This window comes from Seriola lalandi, unplaced genomic scaffold, assembly GCF_002814215.2.
Source record: "Seriola lalandi dorsalis isolate HSWRI2012SDOR001 ecotype SW California unplaced genomic scaffold, Sedor1 jcf7180002054927, whole genome shotgun sequence".
Classification (NCBI taxonomy): domain Eukaryota; kingdom Metazoa; phylum Chordata; class Actinopteri; order Carangiformes; family Carangidae; genus Seriola; species Seriola lalandi.
Genome location: NW_019525479.1, coordinates 1,083,053 through 1,107,969, shown reverse-complemented (window position 1 = coordinate 1,107,969; position 24,917 = coordinate 1,083,053). Strand labels below are relative to the sequence as shown.

The 24,917-nt window shown below is 39.3% G+C and overlaps 1 protein-coding gene across 1 annotated transcript; it reads right to left on the bottom strand.

The window, feature by feature from the left end:
* Window positions 1-19,817: 19,817 nt before the first annotated feature.
* Window positions 19,818-23,588, bottom strand: LOC111644194 (Ig-like V-type domain-containing protein FAM187A). The gene is made up of 5 exons (XM_023392956.2): window positions 23,262-23,588; window positions 22,584-22,861; window positions 21,940-22,302; window positions 21,593-21,831; window positions 19,818-20,560 (listed from the first exon to the last, which is right to left on the bottom strand). Exons 1-5 carry the CDS (start codon window positions 23,454-23,456, stop codon window positions 20,334-20,336), a joined length of 1,302 nt encoding a protein of 433 aa, XP_023248724.1. The 5' UTR covers window positions 23,457-23,588; the 3' UTR covers window positions 19,818-20,333.
* Between the last annotated feature and the right edge of the window lie 1,329 nt (window positions 23,589-24,917).

The window sequence follows — 24,917 nt, the reverse complement described above, 5'->3', positions numbered from 1 at the left end:
ATATGGAATAAAAAGGCATAGTATAGTAAGGCATAGTATGACAAAAAAAGTCAAAAAGTCTCGTAGTATAATATAGCATAAAAATGTAAAAAAAACATCATAATATAGTATGGTGTAAAAAGGCATAATATAGTATGACATATTGTTTTTTTTTATGACATGATGTTTTTTGTCATTGTTATGTCATACTATAGTATGACATAAAAATGACAAAAAACATCATAGTATAGTAAGGTATAAAAATGACAAAAAACGTCATAGTATAGTATGACAGAGATGTCAAATAATGTCATAGTAAAGTTATGCATGAATATCTCATAGTATAATAAGTCATGAAAAAAAAGTAAAAAAACATCATAGTACAGTATGGCATAAAAATGTCAAAAAATGACATGTTATAGTATGTGATAAATATGACAAAAAATGTCATAGTATAGTAAGACAGAGATGTCAAATAATGTCATAGTTCTCCTCAAAGGAGAGGCTCAGAGCCTCTCTTCTGATTGGCTGACTGACCGATGGTTTTTGGTTCTTAAACCACAAATATCTTCTTATGGATTGAACAGTTCAAATAACACACAGGAAAAGAGACTTCTGTGTCTCAGTCTGACTGACACACATTAACATATTCCTCACAACAGCCTTAATGTGGAGAGCCTGGCTAAGCTAAGTGCTATCAGTGTAACTCACTCAGACCAAATCTCTCTGAATGTGTGTGTGTGTGTGTGTATGTGTTCATTATGAGGTCTCAGTTCTAAATCATTGTCAGTTCTCTGTGATCCTCCATCCTCCATTATCTCTTCCAGTTTCTGTCTCAGGAGAAGAGAAGACGGGTGTATGATGGTTAGATGAAAAAAGACAGAGAAAGAGAGAGAGAGAAAGTGAGAAAGTTAATTACCGTGGCAAACTGGGCTCACATTGACAGACAGTGCAGTTGGCTGCCAAAAGTGGAAGCTCTTAATGGACGTCTAGACAAAGTCTCAATGCAACATGTTTCAATGCTGGGATCAAATCAACTCCCACAGATCAGATTTGGGACTAATGCTAAGCTAATATTTTAAAGAAATAGTTAGTGTTTGATTTATTGCACTTGTAAGATAAGAACTATTTTCAAATTTGAAAACTTTCAGCCACAGGTAGTGAAGTCAAGTCAATTCAACATGAATGGGGCAGGGAGAGAAGAGAAGTCCATAGCAGTGAAAAGTCCGAAGTCCAGCTGAGGTGTAGAAACTTACAATCGAGGGCCCAGGACTTGATGGCAATGGTGGGACAGCCCACTCTGAGCTTCAAACTTAAACTTAATCAAATTTTAACCATCGTGGTGGCAGATCAACACTCATTTAAATAATTTTTGTAATATCTTATGTGTTTTGGAAACTAATGAATTATATTGTTTTGCTGCAAGCAAGTATCACATCGGAAAATGTTTTGGAATTGATGATTAACAATGTACTTTATTGTTTAATTTGGACGACCTGCTTTAATGGAAGATAGAATATGTGTCGTATATCTTTATCCAAAAGCAGATGATCCACAAATACTTTGATGTAAAGTCTGAAAGTAGAGGAGGAGGAAAGAAGCTGAGATTTTTGACACCACCTCAATACAATAAAGATGCTAAGACCCCAAAAACTTACTGAAAATAAAACCAGAACTCTCTGCACGGCTACATATTACATACATTACAAAGTCTCCAGCCTGAGCAGTGGATTGACTGAGGAACTCAACAACTGACAGGCTGGTCGGTGACAAGTCTGGGCAAAATGGTCTGTCAGGACATGTTCATCACACCATCATCATCCTGTAACATCTCCATCTTACACTCAGCAGGAGTCTCGCTCTTGTTCACACTCAGGCTTGTGACAAGATAATGATATGGCACGACAAACCCTGTGTGTGGTTCTGAAGAAATCAGTTTTAAAAAAGTATTCATACAGTCACACATACGACCAACAGCATACTGCAGAGACTTTGCTTAAGTCGACTGAGGAAGTAATGCCACTGTTTCCATCTCTTTTCTTCTTCTCTGTCAGTTAAACATGTTATTGATCTATGTGGGACAGAAGAAGAAAGCAAAGACCGAGTCGCAAAGGTGAAGCAGATGGAGAGAGGAGGAAAGGAGTAAAAGATGGAGAGAGAGATAAAGCGCAGGGAGAGAGAAAGAGACAGTGAGAGTGAGAGCGGGTCCTCTGACACTGTGATGATTGGATGGATAATACTGCCTTCAGCCACATATCAATCTATCCGCCACCTCTTCTCCTTCTCCCACTCTGTCCTTGATGTCTCTTATTAACTCTCTCACTTCCGTCGTCTTCTTGTCTTCTTCTCACAAGAAGTTTTAATATTTACTTCCCATTTATTTCAGTGATGCAGAATTGCCACGTCTGTGCTATTAAAGCTAAATATTGTAATATTCAATATTTAAACCATCTTAGTTAACTTTTTAGCATGCTAATATTTGCTAATTAGAGCTGAATATAGTGATAACCACAGCTGAGGCTGATGGGAATGTCATTAGCTTTGCAGGTATTAGGTTTTGGACAAATTAACATTTTAACATCTAATGGTGGTGCTAGATGACATTGCTATCCATATCCCGACTGTACAGAGAGTGACATATACCTACCTTTGTCACCATGATTACTATAATAATGATCATGGCTTGGTTAGATTTAGGCACAAAAACTATTTGGTTAGGTTCAGGAAAAGATTGTGATATTGGTTAAAATAAGTACTTCCTCAACATTGGATGATCTTTGTTGTCATGGTTACAATAATACAAATGTGGTTAACTTTGTCGAACAGTTATAGATAATAGAAAACAACATAAACTGCTACTTTCACATGGAAATCGAACACCTCTCTCCTCTGTATATGACCCCTGTGTCATATTCCTGTGTTTTGTTGACCCATCTATCCACCACAACCTCCACCTAACGTGGACTTTTTCACTCTTTATACTACATCACTGGGTCACAATAACCTGCTGCACAAACGACCTGTAGGCAAATTTTTTACGGGCAGACCGCCTCCAAAAGATCACACCCATGGTAAAGTCAGTGTAATGTACGTTTACACAGATTACATCCATCACACCAGAGATCAGCTTCCTGATTCAGCTTCTACCTACTGAATTTCCCATAGATGTGTGTATGCATGGAGTGTGGAATGGGCTCACTTTGACCCCTTGTGATGGTTGGAAGAAAAACATCCGCTACAGAGAAGGAGTTTTCTTCCTTCCACTGTTCTTTTCTGTTTTGTTGAGTTCAGGTCATAACGAGCTCACATTGTTGGACAATTCCTTAACTGTATAGCCTCTATAATGATTAGTGATAGTGCCAAACGGGAGCTAACTTTATCCTCCATAGCGATGGTAACCAAGGTTTATAAATTCGAATTCAGGGGGAAGCATAACTTAGAAAAGACTGCCCAAGTCCAGTCACAGACAAGTATAGGTGAAGGAAAAAAAAAGCAAGACACACATACCAATCTTTAGATATCACATCATATTCTCCTTGACACCAAGCTTACAATAAATACTTCTGCCTGAGACATGTGAACTCCAGGTGATCATCTTTTTCTTCATCTTATTAGATTTCAACAACTACCAAAAACAGTACTACCACCATTCAGCCCTCCAGCCACTGGGGGGCACTAATAAGCCCGTTATAGCTTGGTGAACCACAATGAGGTGAAGATGACGCTGCACTCAAAAACGTCTGTGGAAAAGTGACACAAAGGGGAGATTTATGCTTTCTCAGGAGGGTTTTCAAACTGTAATTTACAGTTTTACCAGAAAGACTTCAAGACTTAAAATCACAACTGACTGACTCATTGGTTTGGCAAATATACATCTGGTTCCAATACAGTGCATGTTACCGCTGCTTACTGGAGAGTTTTTCTTTGGGACTGGCTCCCAACACAGGACTTACTTACCTTATACCGCCATCTACTGTGACACTCTTACCCCTCCCTTCCACTTGTGTTTGCGGTTCCTCTCTGTTTCTCCTCATAATACAAATCCATCGACCTCCCACTTCTTCCTCTCCTTCCTACGTTATCTCCCTTCCTCTTGCTGCCTTATCCTTTGTAACATTATGCTTCATAAAACATGAATGCTATATCTTTATGGAACAGAAACCCTGCTACCCAACAGACACAAAACGGTCATAATTTTTCATTGCTGGCTCATTAACTGCAGATGGTTGACGAAAGGTTAGTTTTTTTTCCAATCAATTTCTTACAGCATTGACCTATTTTTTAGCGGGAAATCGTTAACTGTTGTGGCAAAAGTGAAGATCTGATTTAAATCAAATTTATTATTATAAATATATATATATATAAATATAATTATTATATATTTAATTTAGTCTTGAGATTTTGTAGTTTTTAGTGTTTTAGTGATACAAGTCCACACATTGAAGCCCATGAATTGCACAGATATTGGTCTATTGTTTATTCATAGCTTGTAAGCTTTGGTTGAGCAAATTGAGTTTTTGTCACATGTTGTCATTTCATCTTTTCTCTCATCTATTTTTTGGCTCTTTTGCCCAGTATTTCGTCAACTTGGAGATTTTTTTAGCTGCTCAAATTTGTGATGCAAGATGATAACTTGTTTGCTCATTTCCTGGTTATATGACTGACTGTGTGGCTCCACGAAATCCTTCCTCAGGTGTGTGGTGTGTACACGCAGAAATTTACAGGCAAAGATTTTCTTTGTGATATTCATTTGATAACCGGACTGTTTTTCAGTCTGTGTTACTGCAATACACATGGCAAAGACATAAGCTGTTAGCTAGCCAGCAATGTATGCACTGACTGTATATGTGTGCGTCTCTGTGTGTGTTTGTGTGATCTCAGACTGAAACATGAACTCACCTGCAACTTCATTTCTTCTATTATTTTTTCTCATTTAGCTCTAATAATTATGTATTGGCCTGGACAATAATGACATAGGACGACTGGAGGATGGCAGGAACATGAACGTTCACCATCACCATGGTGATTAATGATGTTTAAAATGTGCGACTCATATTCTGAAGGCCTGTTTGAAATGAGACACAGCATCTGTCTGTCCTATAAATGACCCTGACGCTGCTGTGGTGTGATGGCAAAACACTTCCCTTTGACACAACGTCACTGTGACATTGGACCATAACATGTGTCCTCCTGCACATTAAACTGTGGAACCAAGGACAAAAGAATGTCAGCTGTGTGTGTGTGTGTGTGTGTGTGTGTGTGTGTGTGTGTGTGTGTATGTGTGGGTATGCGGCTGCATGTCTGTATCTATTTGTTTGTCTAATTTGCAGCCTATGTTAGAAAAAATAAGTCATTACCACTAGAACTTGCAGCCTGTGTGTGTGTGTCTGTGCTCGTGTGTGTGTGTGATTGAGTACGAGCTGACAGATGTGACTGAGGGGAATACTAAACAGGTCGCGACGGAGCACTGTGACTGACAGAGGAAGATAAGGGCAAAAAGACATGGAGAGACAGAGAGGCGGATGGAGGGATGGAGAGGATGGAGAGAAACAGGGCAAGAGAGAAAATGAGAGGGTTGAGAGAGGTAGAGAATGTTGAACATGAGAGAGCGAAACCTGTCAGGATAAACCTGTCAGCTTGTGACCATAGAATCTCTGCAGAGCCATAAGCCGACACTTAACCGCTCTTTTTGTTGGTCGCTGGAGGTCATTTTGTTGTAGTGCTTTCCAAGCAGAGAGCAGAGTGAGCCTGACCAGGAGAGGTGAAAACAAACCAAACTGAACAGATCCAGACCAGGTCAGAACCAAGTGGCAAACTAGCACAAGATTTATAAGCGTAATATCCGCGTGTTACACTGCCTCAAAGACTCAGTTAATTCAGCTTTGAGATGCTAAACCGTGCAACTACTGCAAATTACTAGTACTTAGTTTAGTTTTTACGGATTATTTCCTGCTCAAGTGGCAACCTCCCGGGCTGAAAAATGAAGCCAACAAAGTGCCAACAACTGCAGTTCCTCAAATGGCCACTTGAGGCTGGCTCCAGGAGCGAGTCAATCCCCATAGACTTCCATGTTAAATGTCCAACTTTACAGCTGAAATAAATATGTTTACAGCTAGGTACAAAAAATGGTTGTGGTCTCTATAGCTAATTTCCTCCTTGACAACTGCATGGTGGTTGAATATGTATATAATTCACCCTATCTTGATTTTATATCAGTTTTTCTTCGTTTTTTTCTTATTTATTTAAAAAAATATTTTATCATAAAGTGCTCAGTTTTTAAATTTTGATGACTGACTTGAGACTATGATTTGTCTGTATTGATTTGCTGCCCTGTATTAAGTACTGTGTAATCTGGGTTTTGAAAAGTGCTCTATTTATAAAGATTTTTATAGTAATGTGTGCTGGTAGTTTTATTGCAAACTGCCCAATAGTTATTGACATAAGGTTGATGGTTTGTGGTCTTGTTAAAAATAATCCATATACTGAAAAGAAGAGCTGGGGCACAAAGTGAAGACAAATCATATTTTATTTCATGCAGTGGAAGATCATTTCAGGTGCAGAATGAATATGACTATATTTAATAAAAGACATCCTTCTGAATCAATTAGCTCTTAAATTCTGTGTAGCTTGAACTGTTCTTTAACAAGTCTATAGATGACCTGGAACCTTTAGCGCTGTCAGTCAATGAAAAACAAATAAACATGGTCTACTCTGTGTGTGAGAGGAACGGAGTTATAGGGGATAATTGACTTGGGAAATAAAGTGTGTGTGTGTGTGTGTGTGTGTGTGTGTGTGTGTGTGTGGGCGAGTGGGTGGGTGGTTGTGTTCAACAATGTTTTACAATGTGTCAGTCAATTTCTCAAATCAATGCACAGTTAAATTGGCCCATTTGTTTCCCAGGACTGAATAAAGAAACACACACACACACACACACACACACACACACGGGTACACTTCTAACCCCCTGAACCAATCACTATCTATTATGTGTGTTGCTGTGTGTGCAGTACACATGATCGTCACACTTCCTCCCACACACAGATACCATAGATAAATGCCAAGACCCATATCTGCTGTCAGTGCAATTTATTCTATAACAAGTTTGGAAATTGAACCTGAAAGTTTATTCTATTACAGCTGTTAATATGAAACTCTGTTCACATGATAACAGATGGTCACGTACTGAGAGGAGAGAGATGGATCATGTGATAACACTTAATTTGCTGATGAAGACTGTGAAATGTGGTTCTAATCTGTGAAGACATGAGTAAGTGGACCTTTATGGTGAGACTGTTTGGTCACACATTCAGAATTATGTAGGTATGTGTATTAGAGCTAGACCTATTAATCAGATATTAGATAAGACATTTAAAATATCTGATTTGTATCAGATATCAGATATTAGACATTAGACATTAGTTAGTTATCAGTGTGTCTGCCAGTTGATAAGTAACAAAAAAATTACAGGACAGAAATACCAAACTACATCTGAGGTAATTGAGAAATTCACATGGTGGACTTTTACTTTGCTAGTTTTCTGCATAAAAATCATCAGGCGATTTTAAGGAATTCTGAACATCTACTGATGTTCAGAGTTATTTCCCTGGTGTGACAGATAGAGGCAGAAATACAGAGAAGTGATACTTGCTTTATTCAGTACACCAGTTAGTAGATAAATTTCTGCCAAACTTTATCAGTTTAAAGCAGGAGAACAAATATTTCTGCATTAAAGGAAATCAGCAAATAAAATAGTAAAAACATCCACCATCCATCCAAGAAGCGACAGAGCGAAGCTGCAGACAAAGAGCAGTTTTCCTATAAGCCTCCACTCTGCCTGTTCAATAACTCCATCAAATAACAGAAGCATAATCTATGACTGCTTCATGTTGTGTTACTCATCAAGATTTTAATTTAGATGCAAATTGTCAGGAAGGAGAAGGGAATAAATACCAGAGGGATCACTTAAATATCACTGACACGACACCCACGGGTGACTGCAACAACAATAAAAATAATAAAAAACTGAGAAAAAACAAAAGATGGAAGGCAAAGAGGAGGGACGTGTTTGATGGATCGGTTTCATAAACTGGACTTTGAGTCAAGTGAGAAGAACAAATGAGCCAACTGTCTGCAGGCAGAAGGAGGGAAAAAGAGAGAAGAGAGTGATGGAGATAAAAAGATAGAGAATAGATGAAGAGATGGTGGAGGCAGGGAAAGAAGGGAGACAACTACAGACAGAGATGGAAATAAATTGACACGGCGACGGCATGAGAGAAAAATGGATGAAAAATTTTATCGAATATGATGTAGAGAGAAAATACCGCGACACAAAAACAAAAGAATTGAATACATAGATGGGAAGAACAGATTTATGACCTGTTACAATATCTTCGAGCCTGAAGGAAAGTATTACAGAAAACAGTCGAAAAATAACGAAAAAAAAAAAAAGCAAATAATGGAAAACAAAAAAGCATGAAAAGAATGTTTTAGTCTTAATAGGACTAATGTTGTGTTTTAACCCAGTATAACCAGGGGAAAGAAGACAGATGTATCTCCCTCCTCCAGTCATTTATCTCCTTACTGCTTATTGCTTCTATTGTTTGACTTCAGTGCTGCAGTGTTCAGCAGGGAGAGAGCTGCTTGAGAAAAGGCGGCAAATTAGAGAAAATAAATATACAAACAGAATGAGTCATAGAAAAGAGCGAAGGACTCCGTCGACCTTGAATTAATTTTCCCAACCCACCTACTTTAGTAAGACAGGCATTCTACAGCAACAACAAGTATAAATTTATATATCTTCATTATGCTGAAATATTATAATACCAGAAAGGAAAATTAAATAAAACCTTTTTTTAAATTTATTTTAAGTTGGTGAAACACTTTGTCAGTATGTTGGAACTTTTGTACCTGTAAATGTTTTTGTTTTCTTTTTTGTCACTATAGCTTCCACATTTGTGATAATACTGACACTAGAATCTAATCAGGAAAAATCTGGTGATATTCTTCAGCATCAAAATTAAATGTAACAAGGCATTTTCTCTGACGTAGATGTATGTGTTTTCTCTGATAATGCTCCATGGTGCAGCTTAATTGGCATTTATTTTCACCTTGGACTCATCACAGAAAGGGTTCATAAATGATTTTTTTTCTCCTTTAGACACGGATGAGCAGTTTTAATTTCTAAGTTCCAATTTATTTATAATGCACATTTCAGGCATTTAGTCATAAGTGCTGCCATTCAAACTTATTAAAGCTGCATATTAAACGGTACCCAAGGATCGGATCGGGACTTCCCTAATATAAAGCTCATAAAGCTGCTTCATTTGTAATAGAAAGAATGTTGAGGCGCAGGCTACATGCAGATCTTAGCATTTCCCACAACCAATCACCAGCCAGATCTGTGGTTGTGAAACCAGTAAATGATTGGTTATAAGTTACCAGCATTACAAACTGACTGGTAGATTACTTAGCTAACTCACCTTGATGGATGTTCTGTGAAACTGAAGCAGATCCTTGATGACTGCAATCCTGACTTAATCGAGCTATTAGTATGTTTTGCTATTGCTGTATAGCGAATGTTAGCATTAATAGCTGTTTAATTACCAGTGTAGAAGAAACGTTGCAAGTTCAGTATCAAAGTTCATTACTTTATTCTCATCGGTTGTCTCCAGAGGTTGTGAGCAACACTCTTGTTTTGCTTCCGTTTCTATAACTTCTTTTCTTATACTGAATTTAGCATGCTAACCAGCTATCTCCGGCCTGGTTTGGACCGTCTTGTCACTTTCTGATACCGAGTCGCTGTAAAGTCCAAGCTTCGCTGAAGAAGTAGTGCTGCTCAGATGATGTATTATAACCTCTTGTCTTGCAAACACAACAGTGTTGGAAGCTAAGATGAAGCAGTGCAGTGAGTCCCTATCAGGATATTCCAAGATGATCTGGAGCTAGCTGGTTAGCGTGCTTACTTCAGTAGAAGAAAAGACGTGATAGAGATGCTAACGCTAGCTAGGTAGCAATTGCAAGACTCAAAAATAGCTCCTTTAAACTGACTTAAAAACTATATTAAAACACATTTCCGAGGTGGTGCAAGAAGTACTGATATAATGGTGAAGCATGGATCAGAAATAGATCATGGGGTAATCACTTCCAACTAGCAAAGAACAACTTAATGAAGTCACAAAAGTGTGGACAAGAATGGGAAAAGAAAGTGAGTCAAGAAAAGAAAATAGGAAAGAAAAGTGGAACACCAAAATACGGAAGAATGAAATGAATAGAGGGCTGGTGCAGTGGTGAAACAGCAAAAGAAAAAGAGAAAACGCATAAACAAAATTAAAAAATGACAGATAACAGGGAGAAAGGAGAAGAAATATTGTCCTGACGAAGGTACAATAAAGTATTGACAGGAACAGAAAGGAAATGCAAATGGCAAAGAGATGGTGAAAAGGTTAAATAAAGGGAGAGAGTGTGAATGACAGACAGGAAATTAAAGGTGTTGACAATCAGATTGGGATTAATGACACAGGAAGGGTGAAGCCTCTGGTGAGATTTTAATGGAACACTCCTTCAGATAAGCCTGAAGGTCATTTAAGGATGAAAGATTCATTCTGATTCCAGTGAGATCAGAGAGACCAGGACCTTCAGTGTCTTTGCAGGTCTCAGAGGGTTTATTAAACACCAGCTGCTCGGCTTGCAAATTTATTTATTTAGCTCCTTATTACACGCATGCCTCACAGGGTTTTTATTATACATGTCATACACCAGAGTTTAGGCCCCTTTTGTAGATCTTTTACCAATTATTGATCATTCATCATCGCTCCTCTCATTCTGTATGCATGAAGAAAATTGGACATGTTTCAATACTATTTTTTCTGATTCTGATACCTGAACTTGTGTATTGGTCGATGCAAAGTTCCAATCCAATAGTATTGCCTTAAATCCATACAGAATTAGCTGATAATGCTTTAAGTCCAACATGCTACACTTCGTGTGATTGTCAAACAGATATCATGTCCTTCATGTACAAAAGAAAATCATCACTCATCACTGAAGAACTTCAGGATGTCCTGAAACTTTGAAGCTTTCTACAAGTTTGAATTTATTTTACACATCCTCCTGCTTCTGAAGAAGTCAGGGAAGCCTAAAGAACATCTTTTGTGATAAAGCAAAACACGACTAGAAGCTGCAGAAAGCTTTACATAAAACACAAGTGCTAAATGATAATTAAACAACACTTCTGTATTGCATTATGTTCCAAGGTTTTTAAACTCATTTAAAGCCATGGGGACCACAGACATACACACTCACACACACACACCAGAGAGAGACATGCAATATTTACTGCTATGTACTGCATCTGCAAATCACTGTGATCTACAGTGTGTGTTTGCGTGTTGTCTGAATGTTCAGGCAGGCATCAAACTCTACATCACTTCCTTGTCACTGCAGGAACAAACGCTAAGGAGGCGTTAATCTACAGCGCTCTGTCAGGGGCCAAGCTGAACAAAGTCGCTGCTGAGTTTGTACACACATCACAAACACACACACACACAATCCGTTCGTATATGTTTCTGTGTTACCCTGGTAAAAGTACACATCTACACAACATACAACAGACATCCTGAAAGCTCTAAAAATTTGGACCTTAACTGAAAATAACTATGAAATCAAGTCTTGTTTCTAACCATGAAATAGTGAAAAAAATAGAAACCAAGTACTGTACATCACTGTTGAAATTTGTCTTTTTTTTTTTTATTAAACATAAAAAAATTAGTGGAATATATGATTCATCATTTTAAGTCAACACAGATAGGACACAACTGTCCTTTCTGTGTCTTTTAGCCTTTTACGACCTGGTGAAGAGAACCAGACCTTCAGATGATGATGAGTCAAAGAAAAACCACATGTACAACAGCATGTGACTGGTGCTAATGGACCGCTGCTGGTTGCCATGTGTCACAGCCAATTACCTCAGTTGGACTTTTTTTTTTGACACTTCTGATTTGGATTTCTGTTGTGACACTGCGGCTGGTGTTGCACCTGTTTCCAACACTGCCACGGTTTCTGAATATCAGACCTATGTTTGACGAAGTCCTAGTTTCAGTCTGCTGGATGTACACTGCAGAATATAAGTATTTTGACTGCTAAACATTTTTCATTTTTGTTTTGTGCAACATATTGGATTTAAAATGAAACTCTGATAATGAGGTTAAAATGCTGTTTGAAGTGTGTTTGAGTCCCAAAGTCAATGATTTTACACACACAGGCAAAACAGCCAAGACATTTTTAGGGCCAAGCGGTGCAGTCAAGTCAGTAGAGCCTTAATCTTAAAGTAAATGCACTTGTAACAGGTTAGCCAGTTCGATACTTTATTGTTAGTGTGTTCTCCAGAGGAAAACCAGCTTGATGAGCAATATGGAGCCAGAGAGCAAAGGTCGCGTTCATATAAATTACATACAGGCAGATTAAGAACCATCATCACAAATGGACTGTGGGATTTTCTCTGCAGGAGCTGTAAGAGCATAGATCACTAGATTTTCTTTTCTTTTCCACTCTCTGTACTTTTCAAAATCACTCATGTATGCTATGAAAATACATTTTATCTTAATATTCTGCAGCTGAGTGTCTTTCCGAAAACAATCTCCTCTCTCTCTCGATGCTCCACAGACATCACCGTTCAGTTTTTGTTTGGAACTACTTTTTTATTCTTTTTTTTAAACCACAGAAATACAGTCGTCCCCATGGAAACTGTTAACAGAGTGTTCAGTGGATTATCTGGCCCTTAAGGCACGTCGCTGTCAAACTTTTAAATGTCATTTTCAAAATGCTGTGAGCACAAACTCAATTAGATTTACCTCCATAGTGATAGAGTGGAGGCAGAAAAATCCCCAAGTTATGTGGATGGATGGATACCACTGGGGGAAGAGAGAAAAAAAACTGTATATATTATCATATGTGTCATGTAATGTCTAAGTCCTCAAGGGAATGGGCTGTGAGCATTTACATGTGCAACACTGGAAAATAGTGGCTGATTCTGTAAGTAGCAGCAGGGGAATCAGCCAGCGCGGTTCACTGCAGACCGTAGAGATATGTTGTTATTTTCTCTTCTCTTATGCTTCCTCCTCGCTACCTGCATGGGGGAATGTTCTCGTCCTTATGTTGGTTTGGTTTAACAGCACCAGCTATAAGGGTTTATTTCATTCCTCTTTCCCCTTCTTATCATTAACTACTCAAAACACTGTGTTTATGCTTTTGCCATTTAAATGCAATAGATTCACAGCCTTCCATGAAAAGAAATGTTTAAAAAGGTTGATGTGTCAAAATAGAGAATGGTTCTACAGCAATAAAGCAGCTCCATGAACCTGCTTCAAGAATAACAGGGTAAAAGCAGCACATCCTCGTGTGGGGATTCAGACGTCAATGTTGGTGCAGCTAAATCAGAAGAGAGGCTCAGAGCCTGATTGGGTCACATGTTGTTACTAGAGCTCCAGAGAGAAGCCTGACAGACGAGATGTAACTACAATGAGATGGCTTTTGGTTCTTAAAACCACAAACATATCTTCTTATGGATCAACACTTCAAATAAAACACAGGGAAATTTTAAAAACGGGACCTTTAAAGCTTTAAACTTTCTCACATATGGCAAAAAATATTGTATAACTGCACCCATTTGTAAGATCTACTTTTGCCTTTATTTGGTAGTGTAACAATATAACGAGAGGAGAAATGGAGAGAGGAAGAAAGAGAAAGGGGATGCGGTTATCAAATTAAACCCCTCAAAATAAAGATAAAGAGCAGTAGTGGTCTAATAGTTAACCTGGTGGGCCTGAGACAGGACTTTAATCATCATACTGCGCTCAACTGCAAAAAAGCAAACATTACGTGCAATGTAGACACCCATGTTACAAAGATCATAATCAAGTGACTGTGATTAGTGATTACCATGGTGACTAATTAGGTGCCAGTATATGAGAAGTCACAGCTTTGTATAGGCTCATAAGAATAAAAGAAGAATTTCCTTTGCAGAAATGGATTAATCATCCATCAATGATGGTAAAAATGTAATTAATGGCAAAACTACAATCAGTGAGTAGGAACATGATACTAATACTTGGTAGTTCCTCCCTTTGCTCTTAAACAGTCTCAGTTCTTTGTGTGTTGGATTCCACAACATTTCCTTTGAGATTCTGCTCCATGTTGACATGATTGTTCACATGCCATCTCCTACCAAAAGCACACACGCATCTGCGTTTGCAGAGCAGCAAATAGGAACACTCTCTCTGGAAAGACCTGTGATTGGCCAAAGTCTCCTGTCCCTGGCTAGATTTTCTGAGGCCTGAAAACAGAACCAGGAGGAAGTGCAATGGAAGTACAATTTTTTTTCCCCCAAAGTTAATGAAACCTTGGCTACAGCGGTCATCATGTCACATGTCATCCTACCAATAGGGGCATCAGATCAGAGGATACGAGGAGAAGGTGATAAATTCCACCAAGTACATGATCAATTTTGATGTTGTAAGAAAAAAAAAATTATTCACAGCTTCACCAATTTCACCCAAACCCTCCACAGGGAGTGTCCTGTAATCGTTTCCTGAGGCCAAATTGGAAGCACTCCCTGCTAACTGAGAGGTGCACAGAGTGCTGTAATGAATGTGCTCACATTTTTGCCAATTACCTCAATCAACAAGATGGCAGTAAATGAGAAATAACTGGAATTATTTCTCATTGATCTAGTGGAGCAGCACAGCAGAGGGCAGGTAGCGCTGCTGCTGCAGAAAGCTTTAAATATTCTGTCTGTATTCCTGAGGCAAAACAAGGTTAAGACACCGGTCTCCATTCATTTATCTTCCAGAAGACAGCCGGCATGCTACATTGCTGGCCTGGATGCGCTAACAAGTTGATTAATGGCTGTGGTGTGTGGTCTAAATTTCTCTCCCTCACCTTCTTTGTTCTCCAATTGTCAGCTACAATCGGCTCGCTATCAGGGAGCCACCAGTTAGTTAACTGGGAAAATAAGCAGTGTGGCGGGGAAGCGACGGCGTCCCATTCACCTCCAATAAAAATTAGCAGTAATATTTCTTTGCACAGGATAAGATGGAGTACAGTCTCTATCTGCTGTTTGTTCAAGGACATGTGGCAAGAATGCACTTTACTGTGAGAGCTGCTGTAGCATCTTCAGTTCGCACCATTTCTTGTTTCCATCTGTGAACACAAACAATTACTGTGACCTTTCTGCACACTGTTAGTGTTTGAAATGACATCTGAAGTACAGTAAAGACGGGCAAAAATCCAGGACCTGTGTTGGTGATGTTTTGTTGCTTTATGTCTTCAACAGCGGATAAGCCAAACAGATAGAGACAACTTTAAAGCTCCCTCTCTACTCCTGAGGTCTTCCAAGCCCAGATTTATCATCCTCCAACATATTATAGATCTGCCTCTGGGTCTCCTTCCAGTCCTCCTTCCACATGCTGATCATGTGAACTGCCTCAACTGGCTCCATTCAGTGCGACAGGGCTGTGGCTCTAATGTGGTTCATTACTTTGTTTTGATCACCACCCAGTGCTCATAAGTGAAGCTTGGAACAACAGTCACCCTTAGGTTTGAATCTCAGAGTGGGCTGCTCTGCCGTCTCCATCTTGGCAGTGCCTGACTCCCGGCTAATCCAAAAATGGGCAAAGAGGTGGGGCGTGTGTGGAGCTGAGACTTTGGTGCATGCTGGTTTGAGAAAAGTGTACGCTCAACCAGCTGTCAGTCAAAGTGGCCACACCCTCAATTATGTATAACTTTCTAGTCTTTTCTAGTCTTAACAAAATTTAAACAGGTGAGTTATATACAATTTCACCCCGCATTCAGTTGTCATGAAGGAGGACATTAGCTATAGAGACCAAAACTGTCTTTTGTATGTAAAGTTGGATATTCTAACATTAGAGTCTATGGGGATTGACTCCTTTTTGGAGCCAGGCTGAAGTGGCCACAAGAGGAATTGCACTTTTTGGCGCTTCTTTGTTGGTTTCATGTTTCAACCCCGGAGGTTGCCGCTTGGTTGGAACACGTATTTCACTGGTAAATTGAATACAGAGGTTCAGCTTCCTCTTCACCACAACAGGGTCCATCTTTGCACACAAGTTATCTGTTGATCTACCAGGCAGCTCCCCGGAGGATAAACCCTTTTGGTTCTAATGACTTCTCATTTAGCTCCACCCTTCCCAAACTGGCCCGGTGCATGCTTTGTGATACCACCACCACCATCACACCTTTGAGTGCAGTGGTTCTCCCACTTGCACCTTGAGGCCCGGACTCCTGTTGGCTGTCTCTCCTCACGGCCAGTTAACCCTGTTCCTCTTCCAACCCTGTCGTAAATCAGTCCCTGATTGATTGTGAAGCTACAGTGAAAACCAGCATGATTCACAGTCCTGGGGAGAGGAGGTGTGGAGGATCGTTGGGGGGAAAGATGCCAGAAAAGGGACAGGATTGATTTTGGGGGGAAAACAAGATGGAAACTCAAAGAATAAAAATAGGAGTTAACAGAGGCAGAAATCTGACAGAAGTATCAATCCACATTTTCTAAAAACAAAGGCCCATTCACATGTAGAACAAGATAAAAATCTAACCAGATTAGATCTGAGTAAATTCAATGTCTGAGTTTCCAGAGAAAGAGTAATTTAACTATAAACTGATGACTAACCTTTGCTCAAACAGTCACAAGGGAAAAGAATCATGTTGAACTGAATTTTGTCTCTGTTAACAGAATTATGCAGAGGTATTTGTCAGGCTTGTCGGATTTTCTTTTTTGTGGCTCTGGGTTAAAATCTTCATTTTGTATATCAGTTCACATTTTAATTGGAATCATACAATGTGAAAAAATATTCTTTTTATGTTGTTTAGGGTTTAAAACTTATTTTAACGCTATTTCCTGCACGGAACACATTAGAACATAACATTAAACAATGTTGTTTATCAAGTGATATGGTTGAATGGTTGACACTTGATCTCTTACATGAACAAAAAGTCCCTAAAGCTGTGAATTAAATCACAGCAGCTACAGAAGCTCCTCCATAGCAACTGAGCAAACTCCATCTGCTGATGAAGACTGTCCTGGGGTGAAGGTTCACATAAAGCTTTAGATTGGATCTTGAGGTTAGGAGGATCTTTAAGCAAAACTACTCTTTCTGAGGTGGAAGAATGAACTCTAATGCATAATTTAATAGTTTTTATATTTAAAAAAATGTTTCAAAAGATGTTGGAGATAGCATACTGTAATATTTCCCTGAGTGTGGGAATCTATGCTGCTGACCTTAGGTCAGTGAGTTACAAAACCTCCAGCCCACAAAGAACCTATACTTAACACAGGCTTAAACAAAATGGGAATTTATCTCTATTAACTCCTTTATTTGGATTAAAGGTTTTTCTGTCCTTTCTAGAAGAAAATAAAAAAATGTTCCCCTTAATTCTAGTTTACCAATACAAATCCCAACACATCAACAAAATAACGTTCAAATTAAACAATAAAAATTGAGAAAGAAAATAATGAATTGGTCCCTACCAGACTTGGAACAGAAGTCAGTGTCTGGATGAGAGGAAGGCATCAATTTACCTACAACCTTAAAATAAACTGTCTGCACTTTTGCAGTGTACCATTTATATCTGACTATTAACAAGTTTTACAGTGCATACGCACAAGTTTAACAACTCAAATGCATAGAAATTACTCAGAGATGTCATCAACACGCCCACTCGCTTGCTCTGAATTCCCCAGACAATGACCAGATCTATTCACACTTCAGCTGAATCAGATATTACATGGACTTTGTAGGAGCTGGCAGGGTAATTTGCGTTCTCACTTACAGCTCCTCCAGGTAATGCTGAGATAAGTTCGGGGTTGCAGTGCAGCAGCTGAGGTCAGTTTTTCTCCCTTTAATGCCACAAATGGATCTACAGTTGCATTTAATGTAAAATGCTCAGAGCTTGATGGTTCTCCCTGAATGAATAAAGGGGGCATGTGAGAATCTGGTGGTGATTAAATCACCCAAAGGTGGTTGTGTTTAGTTTGAATTCCAGGGCTGTTCCAGTGAAGCTGCAGTCTGCTGGCTGAAAGTCAGAAATGGAGTCGACTGAGAGCTCCTGAAGGTGAGGGGAAGGTGGGAGGGGATGAGAGGGACTGAAGAGGAGGCCACAGCTGGAGGAACAAGCATCTGTATGTTCGTCCCTCTGGCTCTGAGGGTTGGAGAGATGCCTTGATGAGAACGCGTCAGATGTCTCCTCAGTCGGACAGCAAGAAGCCAAATATCTCTGTTTATCTCTTTGCTGCCCTTCATCAGCTGCCCGTGTTTTCAAGAGGCACTTCAACACCTGCAGATGCTACAACACTCCAGGTGTGAAGATCCATTATATACTCATCAAGCCTGCTGTCTGTTGAACTGCACAGAGGTAATGTAGAAAAAAAAGATGTATTTCTTTTTATATGTGTATGATAAATAAGATAATAATAAGAGAAGATTAGACATTTTAGAAAGTTAATACATTTAAAAATTACAGGTATTTTGACAAAAATACTTGAATGCAAACTTTCGATTATTCAGGAAATATTAATAACATTCTGCATTTCTGTCTTCTGGGCCAATCTAATTTGCAGAGAAATAATTGGATTGGAAATCCCCATCATCTCCCTCCACATTCATCAACTCACCCGTCTCATTTATTTTTTATCTACACTCGAGCTCGACTTGTTTTGTTTCTCGTCTCTCACTATTCTCCTTTCATCTGAGTGTCATTATCTTTCTGCTCTCTCTCTCACTGGCTTTCTTTGTTTCATTGAGTCTATTTCACTCTCGGCTGTTACCAGGAGGAGCTGCACACCTGAGAGCACTTCACACTCCGGTGTAGAGGCTGCATCAGGTGGGAATAGACCTCTTAACAGTTTCCCAACCACACAAGCAAAAACTGGAATTTTTTTCTGCACATTCTAAACACAAATATAAAAAACACAGATTCTAAATGTGATAAAACACTTTTTAAATAAACAATTTTTTCTGAACCTCAGATCCAAATATTTTGTTTTTCAAAAACTAATTATTTTAGATCCAAGTCATGGGATCCAAAGTCTGCAGTCCTGCCATCTGGTGCCATGAGGTTGTGCTGTTCATTACACAACAGTCAAAAAAAAAAGAAAAATCAATGGATTGATTAAAAAAAAAAAAAAAAAATCTCATTCCCCAATCCCCTTTATTCATTAGACCACTAATGGGGGAAAAATGAAGTTTGTCCTAAGCGTAGCACCAGAGTAAAACACTGCTGTTAACTGAATCAGAAGAGAATATAATTTTTAGCTCAGCTCAGCTCAGCTACCACAGCCTCACTGTTTATTTAGTTATTGTTTTCTTTTTCTTTTTTTTTTTTTTTAAACATTTACCATTTAAAACATGCAACACAGGAGAACTTAATACAAGAATGAAATGAAATGCAATGAAATGAAACATTAATGTTAAGAAATATGCAATATATATAACATAGACGAGACAATATTGTGCTGCCTTATTAGACACTAAGTGAAAACAGAACATAAAGAGCAAATACAGTAAATAAAATACACAAATCATTCTAACCCAAATATCATGCTGATATACTGTAAACGCAAACTAGCATGAGCTGCTCAGGAAAGGCAAGGTCTCACTGTAAAATAGGCTATTGTATCAACTATACTGTACTGTATATACAGTATAAGAGCTTTTATTAATTTCTCATATTTTACATGTTTCCCGTGTTTTATTTGAAGTGTTGATCCATAAGAAGATATATTTATGGTTTTAAGGACTAAAAACCATCTCAATGTAGCTTTACATCTCCTCTCTCAGGCTTCTCTCACAAGCTGTGGGAACAACAGGTCAATGAGCCAATCAGAAGAGAGGCTCTGAGCCCTAGGATTTGAACTCAGAGCCTCCTTTCTTCAAAGACTACACATCTGTCCTATAAACTACATATATATAAAATTATGTTCCACACACTAGTATGGGAATTAACATATTAACATGTGGCTTAAACTCACTGGCAACATGCCAGACTACTTCCAAAACAGGAAGTAGTGTGGTGTCATATCTCAGTAAAAAAGCATGCAGACTAGGGTTGCTGTTTTTTTGGATGCATGTTGCAAGGGTGCACACAGCATAAGTATGCCACCGAGGACCAAGGTTCACATCTTGTCTCATGGTTCAAGTCAGTGTTAAACAAGTGCTAACAAGAGGAAGCTAGTTGTCTAAACATAATATATAAACTAGAAAAGCTGATATTTGTTGTCCATGTATGATCCATTCACAACAAATGATAACAGCCTGATCATATTTGTAGCTTAGCATGTTTAAAGCAGTTTAATCCACATGTGTTTGTGCAGTGTCTCTGAGGTGTCTGACTCCAGCTCTGCCAAACATCAGCAGGCAGAACACAGCCGTCATGGCAGCATATGATTTTAACACGGTATTGACAGCTGTCTGGAAGTCAGGATGTGATGTCACTGACTGGCCACGTCCCAGATGGATGTAGACTAGTAGACGTATCTCAGCGGCCTGGCGGCCCTGCAGCCAGCAGTAGTAGACACCTGAATATGATGGATATTAAAGTTAAATTAAATAGCTTAAAAGAACACAAGTCATTTTAATGATTGCTGTCTACTTTTGACAGGTTATAAAAAATATATACTAACGTGTCAAAAATATAAAATATTATTGAAGGGCAAAGTAACAGCATATCATGCAAAAGAGACCCTCAGTGTACAAATATCAGTTATTACAGCATCAAGGAGACATCACATGGGGAATATGAATATTTTTTGGAGAATAAGTGTAAAGACATTTATTTTAGGCTCCATTTTGTATTACTTCCAGAAAAGGATAAGGCTTTGATCAGACAAGATACATTATTTTTCCAGTTCTTTTTTATAGGTAGTGAAGGTTTCAGATACATGTTTTCATTATTGGATGATTTAAAATGATACCCTGTGCTCAGAGTAACCAATATATTTAAATAACGCGGAGATTGTGAATTTACTTCACAATAAAATCTTGATTACGCTAGGGACAGGTGATTCAGTGGTTGCCTAACAAAAATCTTAAAAATCAACCTCACTGCTCTTCCTTTTTTCAAGTAGATAGGCCTCAACAAAAAAGTCAGTGTGGTGCACGCTGTCTGATTGGAGCCTACTGGAAGACAGCTAAAGTAAATGGCAGCTGCCACTCTCCTCTGTGGGTAAGTATAAAGAAATGTTGCTTAAAGATGGTGAAACAGTGTGACATGAGACAACAGGCAATCAAAACAGGAAATGGAATTCGGGCCAGCACACACTACAACACAACATAGATGATTTAACACAGAATGAGTGCAAGGTGGCGGCCATATAGGTGCTGGAGCTAAAGTGCTGATGAGGGACAGCTGTGCAACCATGTGAATGGATCAGATGGTGATGGTGTGCCAGAGTGGTGTAGGTTCACTCCAATAAAGTCATACAAATTGCTATGAGTAACTTATGCTTATGCTGATACTATTTGAAGGCCAGCAGTATAATAAAATGTAACAAATCATTTACAGAGCACCTGATAGACACAGGTGTAGTTCAGTAAACGGTACTCAGTACCTGAGTCCTGGCTTTTTGCAGGTTTAAACACCAGGTGGTGTCCGGTGTCTATCAGCAGCCTGGAGGGCGTGGCGCTGATGTTACTAGCTGCCAAGTGCTTAGATCGATAGATGGGTACAGATCCTCGATCCCAGGCCACGGCCATGTTAGGTCGTGCCCTGGGGCAACCCAGGGTCAGGACACGGTCTGCTGGGTGGTTGAGGTAAAACACTGGAACCTCTACTGGCAGTGAGGCAGAACTACAACAAAGATTCATTATGTTAGAGATGTATTACATTTCTATTTGTTTAACTGCTACTGCAAACTAAACAATTCAGAGACCTCTATATACTTATCTGCATGCATACCTGTATCCGAGAAACGCCATTAGAGCAAGGAGCTTTGAGGACGGAGGAGCTTGAGCTGGGCAAGTCACGTGACAGTTTTTGACCTCTAACTTGACCCAGACTCTGCTTTGCTTCTGAAGGCGGAAAGTCCTGGGCACCGCCCCCGAGCCGCATGAAGCGACTGTCTGATTGGCCCATCTGTAGCGTATGTGGAGGAAGTTGGAGTGGACGTAGCAGAGTCCCACACGAACCTGTTCCCCTGGTACTCCACAGCGATCGCACACCGACCAGGGCCGGAAGCTGGTGAAGACCCGATACAGCGGCTTAGCAGAGCTGGGTCCTTTTCTGACTTTCAGTTTCTTGTTATTTCTTTCTGGTGTGAACCTAGAACCATCAAACCAGCGGATCATCACAGGTTAGATTGACAACACACAACTGACAACCAAGTGTTTCACAATGGTATGTTATATGTATAATCATATAAAACTAATGTTGAACATATCTCCAGTTAAGATGGGATGTGTCTATAATGTTTTGACAGTGACAAATTAATGGTAGTCATGAGTAAAATAACACAATCACCATCACCAGTGTTAAAAATCAACAGTTGTAATGTGTGATTTCCCACAAAGTCACAGACATTAACCACCAGTCTTCCTCGTCACCTCGGGGTGAAGCGGCGCACGCGTGCCTCCTGGATGTCCAGGTCATAACCATAGAAGAAGTCTTTATGGGAAGAGCCGCAGATGTAGATGCCGGAGTCCTCGGGCCCCGCCCTGAAGATCAACAGACTGAAGAGACGGATGGAAAATCGACTCTGCAGGTCGCCGCTGTGAGGGACCTGACTGGTGTCCAGCAGCTTGTTGCCATGGTGATCAGTCAGGGCTCTCGTCTCTTCAGAGCTGCCCAGATGTTTCCTAGAGAACCACACAACCGATTGGACCTGAAACACGCAGGGAACAAAATGAGCAAAATAAACCTGCTGGTGATCAATAATGTTTTTCAGCAGATCAATACCAGAGACTCAAATCACATTAGACATTCTCTTTTCTCTCCTGGTATACCCAGATCCATTTAGATCACTTATTTTTTCTTCAAATCCTATTTTCTGGAGCTAATTGGAGTCTACTCAGCTCAATTATATTTTTACACAGCTGGTATTATACAAATCAAGTAGGATGAGTAGTTTTCTAGCACATAACCCTTATGTTATACAGAGATACATTGCGTAGTGGTCTTATATTGGGATGGGATAAACATGTGAAAAAAAAGAGAAGATAGATGAATTTTATCCCCAAAATTAATTTATTTTCTAAGTTTTCCTCAGGTGGTGTTACACATACCTGTTGTGGTTTGCAGTGGCAGGGCAGCTCCACAGTAACTCCAGCCAGGTAGGCAGCGTTGGTGAAGGTCAGAAAGGCAGGACAGGCTTTTCTTGCAAACACATCCTCCTTATCCTCGGGAGCCTCGTAGCTCCACACCTCAAGACCCAGGAGGAGGAGGAGGAGGAGGAGGGGAGAGGAGGATGTAGAAGCCATTAGGCTTCTGAAGGTTATTTCAAGTTACAAAAGTCACGACTTTGATAAAATATTTCTCTGCAATCTCAGAGAAACCTGAAGTATGTTTGTTTTGTATTATTTCAAATCTGAAGAATCAAACTGACCCAAGGTAACTTTCAAAAGACAATCGCTGTGATGGAATCTGTCCTCTGTTGTCAACGCAAATATTCTGATTTGAGCACACATGAGCACAAACGCAAGTCTGTGTTTGTGTATCTAAAGTGTTCAAGGATTTATGTTGGTATCATATATATCTCCTTTGTTCTCAGGGCATTCTGACTAAATGTTCATTTTCTTTCTTCCTTTCAATAAAGTTAAATATTATTCTCCTCAAACAGGGCCAGTATTTTAAAGCTGTTTCTTTTAATGTCGTGTATTAAAACTTCAGCTGGGCTTGGACTCTATACTATTCCTATAGTAACACTGTGTGCACATTATACTACATCACAACAGCTCTAAATGAACCATAGTTACTATATGCACTGCATCTAGTCCCCCTCTTTGTACAGTGTGTAAGTACAACTAGCGGTTGTTTTCTGACACACCTCCAAAATAAAATGTTTCCCACACAGTTCAGACTTCACGTTGCACCGCGGCCAGATATCAGCTTCGGTGCAACTGTTTTTCAGACCAGTTGGAAAAAGGTAGATATATTCAGATGTGTTTCCTTGCATTTAAATTGTTGATCTATAAGAAGATATATTTGTGGTTTTAAGAACCAAAACCATCTCAATGTAGTTTTACATCTCAACCAAATCCTGCAAGGTTGAATGGTGGGTCCAGGTGGGCGGGGCTTGGGGCATGGCTGACAGCAGTGATTGCTTTAACATCACAAAGTTAAAGAAGTCCTGGTAACTCGTTTTAAGGATCGGTTTGTGAATACAGGCTGTGTGCATTTCTTTGTGGACTGAGCTCTTTGATACTTTCACAGTATTAATATAAAACCTAGACCTGCTTTATGATCAAACAAAGACATGGACATCTACCTTTATACAATATGGGGCCTTTAAAGTGCTGTTGACCTGCTCCTGTCCAAGCAGGTGGGCAGAGGACAGTGCAAAGCTGCGAGAGTTTTGATAATAATAATAATAATAATAACCGGGATTTTAATAGCGCCTTTCAAGGTACCCAAGGCCGCTTTACATAAATAAAAAAAATAAAATAAATGAAAACAAGATGAGACAGAATAGGGATGGCAGAGATTGTAGGAGAAGAGGCAGCTAGAGGCCATAGGCCTTGGTGAACAGTTGGGTTTTTTGAAAATGATACCAACAACACTCCTCCAACAGGCTCCAACTTCTCCCAACTGTTGCATACCAGCAGTCACAAAAACACTAATCTGCTACATCACCATGAAAAAAACACATACAAAAAAAAAAACAAAAAAAAAACAGTTTGTCTTTGCAAGAAGCTATAATCCACACTTGAGGGTTTGGCGTG